General features: G+C 36.6%; 1 protein-coding gene across 7 annotated transcripts in view; it reads left to right on the top strand.

Annotated features, from left to right (window-relative positions):
• PCNX1 (pecanex 1) overlaps positions 1-18,550 on the top strand; it is a 93,532-nt gene that overhangs the window by 63,041 nt on the left and 11,941 nt on the right. For all 7 annotated transcript variants that reach the window (XM_076344765.1, XM_076344764.1, XM_076344761.1 and 4 more), the window contains 14 exons: positions 361-453; positions 2,041-2,191; positions 4,119-4,260; positions 5,676-5,853; positions 6,261-6,369; positions 6,979-7,108; positions 8,280-8,338; positions 9,109-9,324; positions 9,754-10,007; positions 10,982-11,212; positions 12,616-12,716; positions 13,982-14,132; positions 15,912-16,142; positions 16,566-16,840. In XM_076344765.1, coding sequence (XP_076200880.1) covers positions 361-453; positions 2,041-2,191; positions 4,119-4,260; positions 5,676-5,853; positions 6,261-6,369; positions 6,979-7,108; positions 8,280-8,338; positions 9,109-9,324; positions 9,754-10,007; positions 10,982-11,212; positions 12,616-12,716; positions 13,982-14,132; positions 15,912-16,142; positions 16,566-16,840 — 2,321 coding nt within the window. The remainder of the gene's footprint in view (positions 1-360; positions 454-2,040; positions 2,192-4,118; positions 4,261-5,675; positions 5,854-6,260; positions 6,370-6,978; positions 7,109-8,279; positions 8,339-9,108; positions 9,325-9,753; positions 10,008-10,981; positions 11,213-12,615; positions 12,717-13,981; positions 14,133-15,911; positions 16,143-16,565; positions 16,841-18,550) is intronic.

The following is an 18,550-nucleotide window of genomic DNA, read 5'->3' as shown; positions in this document are numbered from 1 at the left end:
AAGCAATTCTTAGATCATAAATGGGAAATTTGGTTAGCCCTTCCAGCTCTTTCATCAGTGCTCTAGGGGGGTCCTTATACCCCCTCACAGTTCAGAATGAGAGAGAGAATATATTGGCTATATTAATTTCTCCTGCACCACTTTGGGTATGCATCTTTCTACTTAACTCATTTGAAGTAATGCTCTTTGCCATAAGATTTATCTTGTGAAATTTCTGATAACTTCAATGGAAGTAATTAGCACTGGCATAATTTGAAAATCTTTTAATCGGTTTCAGTGTTACTGCTGATGGGCATTAAGAATCTGAAGAGGACAACTAAAGCTGGTATTTTCTAAAATTATTTTGTTTTGACTCCCCAGAGTGAACGATTGCAGTCTGACCTGATTGTGTGTATAGTCATTGGTGTACTCTATTTTGCAATTCACGTCAGTACAGTATTTACAGTTTTACAGGTAAGGTGTTCCATCATGTCTGCCATTTGTCTTCTATATACAAATACTCTAATGTGATACAACACTTATTCTGTTAGTGCATCGGGTCTCCTGACTAGTTTTAGGTAGTCTTTAAGTATATAGTATGACAAGTACACGACTGAAGATTTTCATGTTCCAGTTTTATGTGCTCAAAAACTCTTCTTCCCCTGCTCTTTCCTAGTTTCTTCTTACATTCTGGATTTTTATTTTAGTCTCTGACACAAAATGCCCTCTTTTGCTTCATCTATCTCAGTTAAATAGTGCCAGGATCATCTTGGAGTAAGGAAAAATGAAACTTGAGGGAAAAAAAAGTTTAAAAGGTTTGATTCTTAAAGATTGAGGCGCTGAACCTTGACGCAGCAATTGCATGCTAGCAATTGTAGACTATAGTATAGGCGAGTACCCCTTTACTGGAATGGTTATTTACAGGACTTCAGAGAGCCTTTCAGTTTCAAGGTTTTTTACTTGTCAGTCTAGATAATACTACTGCTTTGGATACTTTTAATGTGTATATATGACTCCTACTTGATGATGATGACATGGGACCAGATCCTGTGCTTGAATTTGTTTAAGTAAAGGCATTTGCCCGAAGAGTTGCCATTACTGAATTTCTTATTTTGGTGTTCCTGTAACGGAAACACTGGTTAGCTTATCCAACAGCCTTATGTCAGGCAAATGAAAGTTTCTTGCATATATTTTTAGAAGGATTTTACTCTCCCACTGCTGCCTACGGTTAAAGTAAGAAACTAATTTTAAAAAGCGTATGCATTTAGGTAGCTTCAGGTCTTCAGGTGAAGTGTCCTACTTAAGCAGGTGTACCAGAGTTTTTTTCAAAGGAAAATATCTCTATTTTATGGCTGGACTCCAGCACTCCTCCCAAATCTTGCTTTCTCCCACGTTTGAGAAACTTGGCTATATGCTCTTCACCAGTTGTATAGTTCAATAGGCTTAGGCTTCACAGAATTTTGAATCAACAGCTTATAACAAGGTAATGCAATCCTAATTTTCTCTAATTTTCTAGATATGTCATGACAAAATTTTAATGTATAGAAGTGTTACTGTGAAATCCAGTCCTCATACCATGTTAATATAGTAGTATTTTGTGGCTTCTGTGAAAGACTTTGGTGTTGGTGAATAAGAAGCCTCCCACCCTCTTCTCAAGAGAATGAGATTAATGATTGTTTTTCCTTATGCTTATACGTCCTTTTATCCAGCAGATGAAAATGTAAATCAGGTTCAGCCTTTAGAGGATAATAGCTTTTATCATTTATAAAGTGAAATGCAGATGGGTCAGAAGCAATGGACTATGAAGGAAGATTGGTGTACTGTTTTTACTTTAAAATACTTACCAACTTAGTGGAAATTTGTTAGAAATAGATGGTTTATTCTCTCACAGGTATTTCTTGTTTGAAATTAAAGTTGGTAGTACAGCTTCTCATGAAGAAATACATTCCCAACTTACTATTACAGGAGCACCTGCCTAGATGCTGGAAAAGGTATTACATTATTAGTGTATGGTTTTGTTTATAAAACACAAACCTTAATTTCTTCAATTCTTCTTTTTAGCCTATTTTAAGTTATGTTCTCTATGCATTGGTGGGTACGGTAGGCTTTGTGACCCATTATGTTCTGCCTCAACTCCGAAAGCAACTTCCTTGGCATTGCTTTTCTCACCCGCTGCTGAAAACCAAGGAATACTATCAGTTTGAAGTCCGAAGTAAGTATCATTCATGACACTTTTTTGAACTTGCTGTAGTTGCTGACCAACTTGTGTTACCTGTTGATACACTTAATCTCCTTTGTTATTCTCACCACTGGAGTGTTCAATGACATCTCATCTAGAAATGTCTTAGTTTCTCTGTTCCTCATGCTTTGATTCCATGACATTTTATGTATCTCGTAACTGATGATGATAATATATTACATGTGCTAACATTATCTCAGAGCAGTTCCATTAAAGCACAGTCTTCAAAATCTTAAGTTGCAAAGTTTGTGCTAATGATGGCCTTAATTTTTTATAAAGGTAGAGAGTTTTTCACTAGGTATTTCTTCAAGATAGTAAGTTTTCAAATGTTTTAGAGGATTAGGTATGGTGAATGCTGTTGGAGACTTCATCCTGGCATGGATTTGATTCTTAATGGTATTGTTGACATGTTTAACAACGGAAAGTAGTGAAAGTGGCCTACTAATGGAAAAAACACACTAAGGGACCAGTGTTGCTAGCTGATCTGCATAGACACGCACTTGGACCTTGTGTTACAGTCTACATGTTCATGAAATCTTTCCCTGGAGGCTGCAGAAAATACGAAGTTAGTTATACTGCTGATCCATTTTCCAGTATGGATAAATGTAGTGGTAGATTGTGGGGTCTCCACTGTTGGAACGTTTTTATTGTTAACAGCAGAAATTTCTATCAGAAGTGGCTTAGAAACAACTGAAGCTATTTTTTTTTTTCTTCAGTTAGTTTTCAAGGTAAGGCAGTAATGAAAAGAAAGTGAGCATTCTGCTGCAATCAATTGATTTGCAAACTTCCTACCTTTGTAGCAACTATGCAGTGTGGTCTTTTCCCTGATGTCTAAATTGTGGGCTTTTTTCAGTGATTGGGTGTAAACATGGATAAATATGAATAGTAATTGTAATATGATGCCAAACTCTATTTGGAGGAAGAAGTGAAAAGTGCAATTGTATGCCTTAGATTTTTAATCTGTGAAACTAGAGAAGCTACAGTTGGTACCCTTTTGATGATACCTGACTTCAATATTTCCATATGTAGTAGTGTTTTCAGGAAAGATGACGGTCATATCCAGTAATGTTAAATATAAGTTTGTAGCACATCCCAGTTTGGTCCCTGTAGCTTCTAGAGAATTCATGCCGTGTCAATGACTAGTTGTTATGGCTTCTGTTGTAGAAAAGGAACTTCAGTTTTTGCTGGGGTCATCTAGGCATGTGCAGTCATTCATAGCAATGAAGAGGGGTGGGCCTTTTTCTAGCCTCTTTCAAGTATACCTTTAACCCTTTACGTATGCAGCAATGTTTCACGTAACTTTTGACGTAGGCTCTTCCAGCCTATATTTGTGCTGCCTTGTAAAATAAATCTTCTTGCTATCTTCATTTGCATTAACTTGAAACATAGCAATCCTGTAATATATCTTGCAATTATTGTAGAAGTTTAAAAGAAGTTCTTAAGTCTCAGATATCTGTGTTGGCAGGTTGCGTATGCTCTTCTATATTATAGAGTCGTCAACCAGAAATCTTTTGGTTCGAATATGGTTGAAAAACATCCTTTTGCATGAGATAAAATGCGTAATGTCAAACAGCTTCATCAGTATCAATGTTGAAATTATTGAAGAGGTGGCAACTGAGTTTGTTTCTTGCCATGTACAGTAAGCAAGTAGCTTGCAAACTGTTATATTGTAATACATTTTGTATAGATGTGTAACAGTGCAAAAACTCTACTGGTTCTAGCGACAGTAGCTTAGAAGGAGCTTCTCTTTATTTCGGTTAGATAAAACTATGGAAGACCAGTATGAGAATACAGTTAGTATTTGGTTCCACAAATTACTTGGGTCAAGAATCTTTATTCTGTTAGCTGAGTTTCATTTGACAGTACGATCTGATTTCTTCTTTTTAATATATCTTGATAGATGCTGCACATGTTATGTGGTTTGAGAAACTTCACATTTGGCTCCTTTTTGTAGAGAAGAACGTTATCTATCCACTGATAGTCCTCAATGAGCTTAGTAGCAGCGCTAAGAATATTGCTAGTCCAAAGAAACTGGATACTGAGTAAGTAGAAAAGGCTATCAAGTAATCTGAGTGTGTCTGCTGTGGTGGGAAATTAAATAGTGAGTTCTGGCCTCAATGGGAAGACAGTTAATGCTATTGCCTTAAAACTAAGGCAAGGAATAAATAAAGTTTTTCTTTATTTGAAAGCTCTTATACAACCAAGTCACCTTGCCGACTTAAACTGAATGGAGTATTACAGCCTTAAACTAGGAACCTGCATGAAGATAAATCGTTCAATTCATAGCATATACTATAAAGATTGCAGGTTGCAGAATTCTCTAGTAGCGTGATATCAGAATTTCCTTGTTGATCTTCAAAGTCTATAATATGATTATCCAGACTGCAAGTTCAAGATAGTGACAATACGTTCTGGTATCTTGTCAGGTGTAAACTTAAGACCTGTGTAATGTTCCCTGAGTTGGTGTGCCAGCTTGCAGCCCCTCTACAGCTTTCTGCCCTCATCAGAGAATTCCCCAGGCCTTCCAGCCCCTAAGTATAATCTGTATCCAGATGGAATTGCACACTGCCTCTTAAATTGAGTCTTAGTTATAATCCTTCGAGCAGTGTATCTGACTGTCTCAGCAAATGAGGGTTCAATAATAGGCCCTGCATTTTTTGCCTCCAAGAACATTGACCAGGTGGCTTTTTTGGATTTGAAGTTCTATTGATTTAGAACAGAAATGTTGTAGAGAAAATAAATCTCGAAACAAAATGGAATATGTATTTGGGAAGGGAGGTGTTGGATTTTTTTGGGTGTGGGTTTGGCTTTTAAAGTTTAATAATCCCTGGATCTAATAAGTTCTTGCTCTGGGTTCATTACTTTTGTCACTACAAAACCTTTGTGAGGAATATTGCCATTACATTACTTTAATGTTATTTTTATAAACCCTTTGATCTGTCAGTTACTATCTCTGAAAAAGAATATCACTGTAAATTTATCATTAAGTTGCAGTTTCCCCAATATAAGCTAGAGTAGTACAGTCATGCAGGAAATAATGGTAATCCAGTGTTCGTTAACATCCTCTTGCTGATTAATCTAGAGCACTTCTAGCATTTTTGCATCTCAATATTCATAACCTAAATCAAAGACGAGGTTTCTGTTCAGAGTACAAGGATATTTTACCTCTGATTAATTTTGGGTTTTTTGGTGAGACTCTTACAGATAGCGCTAATCCTTGAACATTGATTGACTTGAGAATACTGATAGAAAGACTTGGATAGTAACCTTTAAAAAAAAAAAAATCTGAAGTTGTCTTTAAAAAAAAAAAACAACAAAAAAAAACTCCAGAAGCAAACCCAAATCTAAACCTTGAGTTTGAAGAGATTGGCAATGCATGACAGCAACAATTTAGGTGGTCTTTAAACCCCTTTCAGACAGCAGATAAGTAACTGTTTTCTGTGAATTTCTTATACAGGTTGGGTGCTTTAATGATCACAATAGCTGGCTTGAAGTTACTGCGTTCATCATTCAGTAGCCCAACGTGCCAGTATGTCACTGTTATTTTCACAGTGCTCTTCTTTACTTTTGATTACAAAAGTTTTACTGAGACCATGCTGCTAGATCTCTTCTTCATGTCCATACTCTTCAGCAAGGTAACTTAAACTCTCTATTTCTAGGTGTTTCAGGTCATCCAAAAGGGAAAACAGATAGTCCTAACTGATAGGTAGTCTTCAAGATCATCAGTTCTATTGGTCCTGTAATCAATATGCTTTAAGACAGATAAGATGTCTTCTTCCCAAAGCACTTATGTTTGTTTGAGAAAGCATATGTAACTTTCTAAACATCTCATGAGTTTCTGTTAGTAGAACAATGAAGTGCATATTATATTACTTGCTTCGTTATTACATCTTTTTTGTAAGTCTCAAGACATTTTGTAGACCAGTAAGAACTCTAGGGTGACCAGTAAGTTCCTCAGGATGTTTGTGTACTGCAAAGCATGTTGATTCTCAGCCAAATCACTAAATTTTTCTTCTCTTTTTTTCCCCTTTTTTTCCTGTAGCTTTGGGAACTCTTTTATAAATTGAGATTTGTATATACCTACATTGCTCCCTGGCAGATCACATGGGGATCTGCCTTCCATGCTTTTGCCCAGCCCTTTGCTGTGCCACGTATCCTTTGAAAATGCAGGCTTTTTCCTGAAGTCGTGTATTTATAACTTCTGAATGTTGCATTATAATGGGTTATGTATTATGGGCTATATCTACTGAATGAACAGGTTTGTCTAGTGAGTATTTATGAAGAACTGTGCACACTTTCTGCCTTGCTACAATGCTACGAATTACACAGTAGCAGATAGAGTAGGAATAGAATTCTGACATAAAATAAACATGAAGCAGGAGTTACTTCATTCTGAAAATGACACAGCTTTTCTTCTGACAGTCATTCCCTTTCTCAAGAGTCATTAACTATGGTTTTAGTTCTTGAGTTTTGCATTTTAAACTTCTGTAGACTGGTTTGAATGGAGTTAGTATTCTCTGCAGAATTTTGAGAAAGAGAATGATCGCCGCGTCTAGTGCCAAATTTTCACCTATTTCTGTTTTTAAAAACAAAAATAATCCCCTTATTCCTGGAGATACCGTAAAGATACTTTGCTGCATAAAAATTCTTGGAGATCTTGTTTTGCTCTTAATTGGTGTTGCAGTCCATTTCAGGTACTATCACAAAGCTTGAAAAAAAGTAGTTGTTGCTTGGCTTTCCTTAATTCTGTTATCCTACAGATTCTGCAATGTTGTTTGTCCAAGCAGCTGTGTCAGCTTTCTTCTCTACTCCACTGAATCCTTTTCTGGGAAGTGCAATATTCATCACTTCGTATGCCAGGCCTGTCAAATTCTGGGAAAGAGACTACAAGTAGGTGAAATAGACCTTTAAAGTTCGTGTCCTTTGATTTTAATAATGTAACTATGGCTAAATGTGTTGGGTTTTGCTTTTTTTGTTGTTTTTTTTTTTCCTCCAAGTGCTGCTATTTTTTTCCCCAGAGAAAACTAGTTTATAGCACTGGAAGTTTTCAATGAACTTGTTTCTGAAATACTGTAACAGCTGGGTGTTTTGGTTTTTTTTTAATACTAGCAGCATTTGCTTTAGCTTCTTAAGTAATTTCTACTTAGAGGTATGCCATCCTGGTAATTTTTTTTAAACATAATTACAGTACTGTAAAGTGCAATTTTAATCAGAAAGTGAATTTATGTGCAAAAAGGTTTTGGGAGGCAGTTCATATTATTTATGTATTTAACCTGTGTTCATTATTGCTCATTATTAACCTGTATTATGTATTTAACCTGTGTTCATTATTGCTCATTTCACAGCTAAAACTGGCTAACCTCAATATAAAAATCTTTAAAGTAAATTTTTTTTGATCCAGGTGGGATCAGTAGTAAAAAATTCTTAATGTCAGTTTATACCTCCCTGTGTTTTATTTCTCTGAAGTCCACTATTGTTGATGGAGTATCAGACCAGTGAAATGTTAGATAAACAGCATAGGGCAAGATGAGCAGATAGTTCTGGTATTTATGGAGAATTAATTTTTCATTTTACTGCTTTATTGATTTTTTTCCCCTTCTAACACTAGAACAGTTTATAAACGATGTTCCAAATCTTACATTAAAGAGTTAAGGTTGTAATTTCAGCCAATGAAATAATAACTTTCTGAAAATTGTCCTTTCAGTAAAGTGTACTGGAATGCTAGCTATGCTGATTTAATTGTTTTTAAGTTTGTCACATCTAAAGCTTTATGGTATCTGTCTAAGAAAACACATACACTTATATCTAAAGCTAAAGATTATTCTATGGCTACTTACTGTGGGCAAACTTTATTAGGTATTGGATCATAATGCTATTATAGGCAGAAAATACTCTTACATATGAGAAAAGCAGCAAATTTGCATATAAAACTATTTTAAAATAACTTTTTGAAACTATTTCAGTGGGAATATTTTTTAACAATTTTTATTCTTAGTAGTTTCTTCCCTTAGATTTTCTTACAATAATAAATTGTGTTAAGTATGCTTTATTTTATTTTCAGCACAAAGCGTGTGGATCATTCAAATACAAGACTGGCTTCACAGCTTGATCGAAATCCAGGTAGCTTTCCTAGTCTGATTTTGGTGGGGTTTTTTTTTTGGGCGGGGTGGGGACTTTTTGTGGGGGTGGTTTTTTTGGTTTTGTTTTTTGTCGGGTTTTTTTATAGTGGTGGTTTTTCCAAATATAAATGGCTTTTATAGGATTTTTTTAATAGGATTCATGATCAGTTTGCTCTCTGATCTTCTCCAACCCTGCCCAACCTTTCTGTTCTGTCTACTGTTACTTTCTCCTCCATCATCTCTCTTGCTTTATTCTTTAGACTCTCCTATAAGTTTTTCTTGTTTCCCCCTTACCTTTATGTGTGTCTGCTTTACTTTTTTGTTTATAATCGTAGTATGCATTAAGCTGTTCTGCTTTTTATTCTTCTTAAATAATTAAAAAAAGCCAAACGTTATTTGAGGGTGTCTCAATGTCATGGTGATGAGACCAGTACAACAGTCATTACTGAGATACTTCTGTGCTTGTTTGCTTTTGCACTTTATTATGTGTAATAGATTGACGGGAGATGCATGAGTGGAATTGAAGGAATAATTTGGAAAATGGAGGAGTGACTAAGAAAGGAAAAAATTTGGTCAAAAATACTAAATGTCACTTAGTGTTCATCTGGAGTAATTGTCCCTTAAAAAAGGGAGGGTGGGGTGTGGAGAATGACCTTGAAATAATGTTGCTGTTAAGAAAAGTGTAGGATTCAATGTGAAGTGATAATTGACATTCAACCTTGATGTTTTTCTGCAGATTCAGATAATAATCCAAATCCAATCTTCCTGCAGGTTCAGATGATAACAACCTGAATTCAATCTTCTATGAACATTTAACCCGTTCTCTTCAGCACAGCCTGTGTGGAGACTTGCTGTTGGGTCGGTGGGGAAACTATAGTACTGGGGACTGCTTCATCCTAGCCTCTGACTACCTCAATGCACTAGTACACCTTATAGAGATAGGAAATGGCTTGGTCACCTTCCAGCTGAGGGGGCTTGAATTCAGAGGTGAGTGTGTTTATACTTCCTTAACTATCTGTACTAAAAAGTGGACTTCTGCTTTGGAAACGTTTAATTATTTTCAGTTCCATCCTGTAAATTAACTGCTTTGAAAATGGGCTTCAGGGCCTCTTTATGTCCCCGTCACTTGTGAGGAAAACTAGCTTGCTCTAGCAGAGTTGATGCTAAGTCTCTCTTTGCATTTTAGTGCAACATGGCTACCATAATTGATTCTTAGAGACACTTAACTAAAATGTGATCCTAGAGTGATAAATTAAGCTATCCGAATCTTTTGTGTTCATTGGCAGATAGTTCACTTGGTGTTACAGAAACGTAATTGGAGACTAATTCTAAACACTTTTAAACACAAGTCAACATTTAAAGCAACTGTATAAAGTATTCAACTCTTTCTTCTTCTTTTGTCTATTTTCTCCGAAGGAACTTATTGCCAGCAACGAGAAGTAGAGGCCATCACTGAAGGTGTAGAGGAAGATGAAGGTTTTTGTTGCTGTGAACCAGGCCACCTTCCTCATATGCTTTCCTTTAATGCTGCCTTTGGGCAGCGTTGGCTGGCTTGGGAAGTGCTTGTGACAAAGTATGTTCTGGAGGGTTATAGCATCACTGACAACAGTGCAGCTTCCATGCTTCAAGTCTTTGATCTCCGGAAAATTCTCACGACTTACTATGTGAAGGTATGATTCAGATCAGTACAACCCTTGCGGGGAGGTAGGCTGGATTACATCTGGGAACTGCTTCGTGTCTTGAATGTTTAATGTCTTTCATATGAGGATCATAAAATGTGATACAAATTATAGATGTATGAACACCTTCATCAAAGGAGGACAGAGTTTGCTGTACTGATGATTACTTGATACTCTGATATATGGGCAGGGCAATGACCCTGTCGTCTAGAACAGAGAGGACAATTTCTAGCTGAAGCTGGAGTAGAAACTTGAGAGCTGTTACCCAAATGTAATAGCTGTGTTGTAGATGAAAAGTTAAATAGTGTGTTTCTCTTGGAGAAAGCCAAGCTGCTTTGGTGTTCAAAAGCTGTCCAAAACCATCTTTTTTTTTTTTTAAAAAAAAAAAAGCCCCGCAGTTGTAAGAGGACTCTAGGCCTTAGATCCTTTCAGATAACCAGTTTACTACTTGAGATCTTTCATTAGCTACCCTCTTTCAGAGAGCTGAAAAACTTCAGGTTGAAATATTTCCAAGATAACTTTTATACACACACACACGCGTGCGCGTTCTTGGGGATTTTTCTTCCCCCCAAAACACAAGGGTGTTAAACTGTCTTGTCTTTTATTTAGCATTTGAATTCTTTAGAAATTCAATATCTAAGGCTCTGTGTTAACTAGATAAAAATTCCTATGTATTTGTTTGTTTTTCTGCAAAATTACAGTGAGTCCTGTCCTGTCCTCCTTTCCTTTCCTTATTCCTTCAGTGCATGCTTCAGAAATCGACAATCTTTGAAAAATATGCCTGTATACAAACCTGTATTGTGTTTTCTGTGCAAATTTGTTGCATCTGTGAACTAAATAAATGCTACTGTGTATCAGTTTTGTTCATTACCAGGAAAATAGTGCAAATGAGTTGGAACAATTGAAATTGACTGGTTTTTTTTTATTAAAATACTGACTCATATTTTTAACTACTACTGTTTCAGGGAATCATCTATTATGTCACAACATCCCCCAAGCTAGAGGAATGGTTAGCTAATGAGACAATGCAGGAGGGACTGCGGTTGTGCACAGACCGCAATTATGTTGATGTAGACCCAACATTTAACCCCAATATTGATGAGGATTATGACCACCGTCTTGCAGGGATCTCAAGAGAGAGTTTCTGTATGATATATTTGAACTGGATAGAATATTGCTGCTCTCGAAGAGAAAAGGTAAGTATGAACACGTGAGGAAAGCCATTCATTATTCTAGGATGGTCTCATTTTTTTCCTGTTGGTTTGACTTACAGGCTGGTTTAATACTGATTTTAAAAATCAAGATTTATCATTGAAATATTAATTTATAGTTTACTGGTTTTGATCGTCCACTCTTGAGATGTGAATTTAAATAAATTCTGCAAGTAGTGTATGATTTAACCTGTTCATTAATGAATTTTCATTTACCAGCTCAAATGAATCAGTTACATCTTAGGCATTTATCTACATACAAAAGTGTATGTTGATAGAATTGATGTTTTGTGCTTAGATGTCAGTGTTTACAAATCAACCCTAACTTAAACAACAAAAAAACCCCCAAAACAAAAATCCCAAATAAACAAATACCTGTTGCCAGCTTACAAGATTGACTGCTTCTTTCTTAGTGGTCATACTATACTGTTCCTTTGGACCACTGGAATTGTTGGCTTGTGAAAATGATCATCCCGTATTCAACCCTTTTCCTCTCTCCAAATCCTTCCACTTTTTAAATAGAAACATTAGTATGTTTGTAGAGGAATGCCTTGACTTCTTACTGTTTACAAAAAACCTGTGGTCTAGTCAAAGTAGTGTTGCCTTTGAGAATAAGCAGAAACTGATTGAGATTAAAGGGACAGGAATATAATTGGAATTTATGTGTTTAAGGAAGGATCCAAGACTTCAGAGTTCAGCTTTACTTTAGAGGTAAAAGATTAATTAGAAGCCCATTTTAACAGGTGTAAGATTTAAAGCATTCTGCAGTCAAATGACAACAGCTGAAGAAAATTGTTTCCCTCCAAGTCATGATCTTGTGAGATATTTTGTGTAGGTATTGAAAATCAGGTTTAATCACTTAAATGAATGATACTATTATCTAGGGCATTATACACCTTATACAGCTACTACTGGCTTTGAGTTGAGAGCGAGTTTCCCCAGAATAATAAAGCTGTAGTCCAGGGAAGTTTTCAGTTAACTCAAAATTATATACTCCTAACCAGTAAGTGAGAATCCACTTTATTCACTAAAAGTATTTTTGTTTTAACCCCATAATTTTGCTAATCAACAGTTTGTATACAAGATACACAGTACCCATGAGGAATGTTGCATGCATCCGTTCAGCTTACAATTTGTCTTATTTTGAATATAGTATGTGTGTGTGTCTGCTTTTACAAGTATTCTGCATACTTGCAAAACTTCCAAAAAAGAATCCCTCTTGAAAGTCTGAGCAAGAGTAACTGGTGTGGTAGGTACATATGCACACTTGAGTCTGTATACCTTTGTAAGTGTTTGGGTCTTTTTACTCCATCTGGCAGCACATTTTTCCGTGACAGTTTCTTTACTCCATTCACCTGACTATTCCTTTTTCCTTTTGTTACTACAAGCCACTGGATTCAAGTAAAGACTCGCCCCTGGTGACATTGTGTTATGGACTGTGTGTTCTAGGGCGGAGAGCATTGGGAACAGCTTCACATCATATGTCTAGGTAATAAAATATTGTTGTTGTAAGCTTCCCTTCCTCAAAATCCCTCAGGGCTCCTAGGTTAGATATTAGATAAGTACCCCTTCATAAAAGGAACAGATATTTAATGTCATCTTTCCTTAAACTGGACAGATATGCTATGTAACCTGTCTTTGTTATAACAGCCAGTGAAATGTAACCAAAGAACAGCAAATGAGGGAGAACTTTGAGCATTTTGTTTTATCGAACTAATACAAGGTGAGAATTCTGGTGTGGGTAAGCACCAGTGATAACTGAAAAAAACAAGAACTGGTTGAGTTCTAAAAGTAAGCTTTGTTTCCTGCTCCCAGTATGTGCCCTATATGGAAATACGGGGAAGAAGAGGACAGCTTCTTAAAATGAAGAACACACATGTCTTGATGGAAGTTAGATCAGACCGTTATGATAAGTTTCACAGTTTAGCTGGCTCTGTGGCAAGCAGTTGTGTTGTACAAATCTCCTTCAGCTCAACTCTATCGTCATATGGCAACCTCTTTCTTGCAGACACACAGCCTCAACTTACTTTAGAAAGCCAATGTAAAATAGAGTTGTATGTTTCAGGAAATCACAAGGGGGTGGTTTAAAAAGAAAATAAAAAGAGGCATAATCGGATGTGGAAGCTATTGGTCAGCTGGGTGCCGACTGTAAAACCCGTTTTACTTCACTTTCACGGAAACTGTTGACTAATTCTTCTAAGTACCAGCCAATTGCCCCCTGAAGGTCTTGCAGATACGCAGTCGCAAGAGTGGTCAGAGCATATTTGATTTTTCACTCTAAAGTTAACTTAGTAAAAGGAAATGATGCCTTTAAGCATGAGGAAGTTGTCAAGATTTTTATTCTGTACTAAAGCATGCACAACTGAAGCCACATATCCTCCTTAACTGGTCCATTGTGGTGTTATATTCACTGAAAAATTTTGTCTTTAAAAATCTTTGGAATAAAGTCAGGCATTCCTCACAGTGTTCCTGTTTACTTTAGTCTGTGTAAATAGTCTGTTGTATGTATGGTTTATTCATTACCTGTTCAGTGCACATAAACATTTAGTGTCCAAGCTTTGCTTACACGCACATCCTTACTCATAAGTTCTCTTCTCCCTGTCTTATCCTGTAAGTTATCTTTATAGAGAAGAATTGTGTGCCTTTCTGTACAGCTCAGTATTTTCTGCTCGTCAGTGATGATAACTGTGGATATATTTGTATTTCTGTTAATATTTGGGCTGTTTTCTTCGTATTTTTTTTCCCCCGGTACAGTAATCTGGAATCCTTCTTGTATGGCTTGCATGCCCTATTTAAGGGAGACTTCCGTATATCTTCAATTAGAGATGAATGGATCTTTGCTGACATGGAATTGCTGAGGAAAGTAGTGGTTCCTGGAATACGGATGTCACTTAAGCTACATCAGGTGAGAGTTTACACAGGAAGATGTATCCAATTCTTTTTATTTCTGTGTGTTCGTTCTCTTAAAAATAAGTGGCTGGGAGAGAGAAAAAAGAGGAAGAGAATAAAAGGGCCTGCGATAGAGATGGACAACTGAAAATGAGGGAGTATCATGTCTTATCCTTTGTTTTATTATAGTTCATCTGGAAGGTGATTATAGAGGAAAAACGAATGCAGTTTATGCTCAGAGCTTGAAAATTAAATCAAATGTAGATCAGAGAACATGTCAAGCCCTGTTTCATATCCATCTAAAGATAATTGTTATGAACAGCCTCTCTGATATTTTCCCTTCCCTCTTCCCCTCCCCACATATATGTAATTGGCTTAAAAGGTTATCATACCATTCAAAGCTAGATAGCCCTCTCCAGCTGTCCAATGGGAGTTGCTTTTCTTGTTCTTTTTTCTTTTTTTATTTGAAGTGTTCTAATAACAGACACTTTGGCATTACTCATTGATCCTATCAGTAAGGTTTCAGGTGAGAACAAGAAGGTTGCTTTTCTATAAGCTGAAATTGGGGTCGGTCTTTACAGTGACGTGAGGGTGAAGATGAACAGTCTCAAATTCTGTCCAGCGCATCTATTAACTAAGCTCAGCAAGTACAAGAAAGCACGTACTGAGTGATAAGCACTCTGGGGAGAGGGGGGGAAATGTTGGTACTGTAGAAGAACAGATTGCTTGAAAATCATAGTAAGTAGGCAAATGTTAATTGCACTTTTTTAATAATAAAGTTGCATTTTTTGCCTTCATTGCAGAGTCTAGAAGTCCCCCAAAGTTTGCAGTGATTGAACGAACTCCTTCATGTAACACAAACTCCCTGAATTTAGCAGAATGTGTATAAGTGTTAGGAGTACATGTAGCAAAGTAGAATAATTACAAAATCATTGTTGAAACCAGCGGAAGTACCACTTCAACAATTTTGAAGTGTTCTCAGTATATTTGGCTTACTGTGCAGAATGGGCTTGAATTAAGTCAGAGAATGAAAACTGAGAAAAATACAAATATTTCTAACAATAGAAGGAAGTTTTTTCTGAAAGTTTTTTCTGAAAGTTACTGTATTAATCTATAAAGGGTGATTTTATTCACTTGCAGTGCAATAGCATATTGAAGCTTCAGCCAGTGTTGGGAATTTAGCTATTAACCACTAACCTTTTTAACCAGAAAGTAATGTGACCTAATACTGAATTGAACTTGAGAATTTTGTGGTTTTATTTGACTGGCAGTAATGTAAGTTGTGTGATAGTATTTGATGCTGAAATAGTCTGTCATCAGGTATTGATGTGAACTTTTAAACAGAAAATACAGATAAACCTTATTGTTCTTCTTCCTATTGCTATTTTCATATAATACAGTCTCAGTGAATAATCAGTGCTTTAATTAAGTGTGTTTTACAGTTGGAGACTTGTGAATAAGCAGAGAAGCTAAAACTAAAATGCTTCTGCAGGCAATATAAATAGATATAAATCTAGTGTAAAATTCAACTAGAAATTTACTTGAATCAGTAACGGGCAGGTCCTTCCAATCATTTTAGTTTTAAGTTAAAAAAGGAAGCAAACAGAACTAATCTGTTGGAAAAGAGATCATCTTTAACAATGTTCTTTAGTAGGTATCTGATATTTTTTGATGATTAACTTTGTGCAATGCACTGAGCCTTTCAAGAGTTTGAGGTATGAAATGTTTGATTTTTATACGTAGTTACATCTGAAATGTTAATCATATCTTACTGAACGTGTGTTCTTGGAAACAGGATCACTTCACTTCTCCAGATGAATATGATGATCCTTCTGTCCTTTATGAAGCCATAACAACGCATGAAGAAAATCTAGTTATAGCACATGAAGGGGACCCTGCTTGGCGGAGTGCAGTTCTTTCCAACTCTCCCTCCCTCCTTGCTCTGCGTCATGTGATGGATGATGGCACCAATGAATATAAAATCATTATGCTGAATAAGCGCTATCTCAGTTTCAGGGTCATTAAGGTAAGCTTTGTGCCCATTCCACAACGTGACAGTATGATGTGGTATATTTTAGTAACTATACCAAACTGCTACTTCAAGTCAAATCATTACTTTTTTGTTACTCATCCGTCATTGCTAGGGCTGCTGCTTCTCATGTAGTGGAAGTATTTAATCAAAAAATCAGTTACTGACTTAAAATTATCTTATTTCTCATCCCATTCTTAGATTTGCTTTATTCTCACTGTTGCTGCCTGTGTCCATAAGTTCAGCCTTTTAAAGAAGTGAATATGAATGCTTGCAGTTTCTGCAGTGCAAGATTACATACACTCGTGAAGGCTTAGGTATAGCAAGGCAGTCTTCACACACTTTGTTTCACTTTCTGACACAGCCTTTCTCTTTCTGACACAGCCTTTCTACTTGGCTTATGTCTGTCATCTTTTGCAGGTGAATAAGGAGTGTGTGCGTGGCCTGTGGGCAGGACAACAACAGGAGCTTGTCTTCCTGCGTAATCGTAATCCAGAAAGAGGAAGTATCCAAAATGCAAAACAAGCTCTGAGGAACATGATCAACTCCTCTTGTGACCAGCCAATTGGATACCCAATCTACGTCTCACCTTTGACTACTTCCTATTCAGATAGTCATGAACAGCTTAAGGAGATTCTCGGGGGAGCTATCAGTTTAGGAAACATCAGAAACTTCATAGTGTCTACATGGCACAGGTGAGCTGAGAAAATGAGTTCTCATTAGTATGTGTTCATGCTCTCATATTCCATTAACTAGTTTCATATATGTCCAACATGGCATAATTTATAATATTCAGTTGCACAAAAAAAATCTGTACCATATGGCAACTGCTCTGGTACAGGGTTAATCTTCAAGGCATATAAGTAATACACCACAAACTATGTAAATGACAGCTCAGAAATAACAGGACAGAAAGTCCAGATGCAAGAACTACAACTTCAGTTCTGATGTCAGGTCTGATAATGAGAGACAATGCAACTTCTGTGGTTTTTTTGGTATCGTCGTTTTGCAGTCTATAATACCACCCTTACAGAATCAGGACTTACTTGGTAGGGTTCCTGTCTGGCATATACTTTGCATGCAAGTGCCGCTATTAGTGTTGTTAGGGTATGCTCATACATAGTAACTCAAGCTTTAGCTGTTGTTCAGAATTTCATGAGTGCTTATAAATATACTGTATGTCAGAGCCAGAACAAGTAACTGGAGTGATAATATAATCCTCCTTCCCCATGTCTGCTCGGTAACCCAGTACAAACTCTTGCTGTGCTGTGTTTTATAGGCCATGAGAACTTTTACTGCACTTCTATGGCCCCTTATGACTGTGGCTTCAAAAGCAACAGTGGCAGCTGTGTGTGGCATTCAGAAATGTGCATCCAAGTTCTTACCAGTTCTGGGAGCTGGTGCCATAGTTGGAACAGTCCTGTAGCTGTTCTGATGGTCATATTTACGCTTAAACATCTACAGCACATCAAAACAGAACGTGCTGCTTCACCCCAGAATACGCCACACTTACTACAGTCTGTGGTGTTTGTCTTCTGTCACCATCTGCTTGTCCAACACATGGATAGAGTAACGGGTGAAAGTATGACACAGAACAGTATTTGGATCCACGCTGTGCGTGCTTTGGGATTCTGGATCCCAGGGGCAAATAAGATTCGAAAAAAGTGCTCAGTGTATTTGGGTGCGACAGAAAGGAAAGAATAATAAAAGTAGGAATTGAAGGGAGGAGGAGGAATGTGCTGTGTTTTTTGTGTCCATCTGAAGGTTATTAATGCAAACAATGTGGTGAAAAGTCTGTATGTACACTGGAAAATGTTGGCTAGCCTACTGTCTGAATGTTCAAAATTCACTTGAGAATTTGTGATTCAAATAATTGCAATATGGGCTTCAAACAACTGTGAGTACATTATTGAAGGTAACAAGAAACCAAATACATTAAAAAGAAAAAAAAAACCAAAAACCCAACAAATATTCTTTTCCTGCTCATTTAAATAGACAAAGATTTTGCAGTATAAGAATACACGACTGGTGTGTTAAGGAGCATAAATTTTACTAAACTGTTACAAAATAATCAGGATGTTCTACCAGCATTTTATATTTAGAATTTTATTGCTTTATTGTACTTCAGAGGTGGCTTGATTTTTTTCAAAAGCTGTTTTATATGAGCACTTGACTTATCATAAATAACTGTTACTTGAATAGCTGTCATGAGGAAAATTGCAGTCTCTTAGAAAGCAGTATTTATACTTGCAAAGCATGTTCTGAGAAAATAAAGTCAAGTTTTATCTGATTTTAGGGAATGCTGTGGATTGTGCTGAGTAAAGCCTTTTGCTTGTCATAAGGCATTTTTTAGAATCCTGATGATTTAGGAGGCCTGACTTAATGTGTCAATTGCATTATGTTTT

The sequence above is a fragment of the Aptenodytes patagonicus genome, chromosome 7 (genome assembly GCF_965638725.1).
Source record: "Aptenodytes patagonicus chromosome 7, bAptPat1.pri.cur, whole genome shotgun sequence".
NCBI lineage: Eukaryota > Metazoa > Chordata > Aves > Sphenisciformes > Spheniscidae > Aptenodytes > Aptenodytes patagonicus.
The sequence above is the reverse complement of the archived record's forward strand: the minus strand, read 5'-3'. Positions and strand labels throughout refer to the sequence as shown.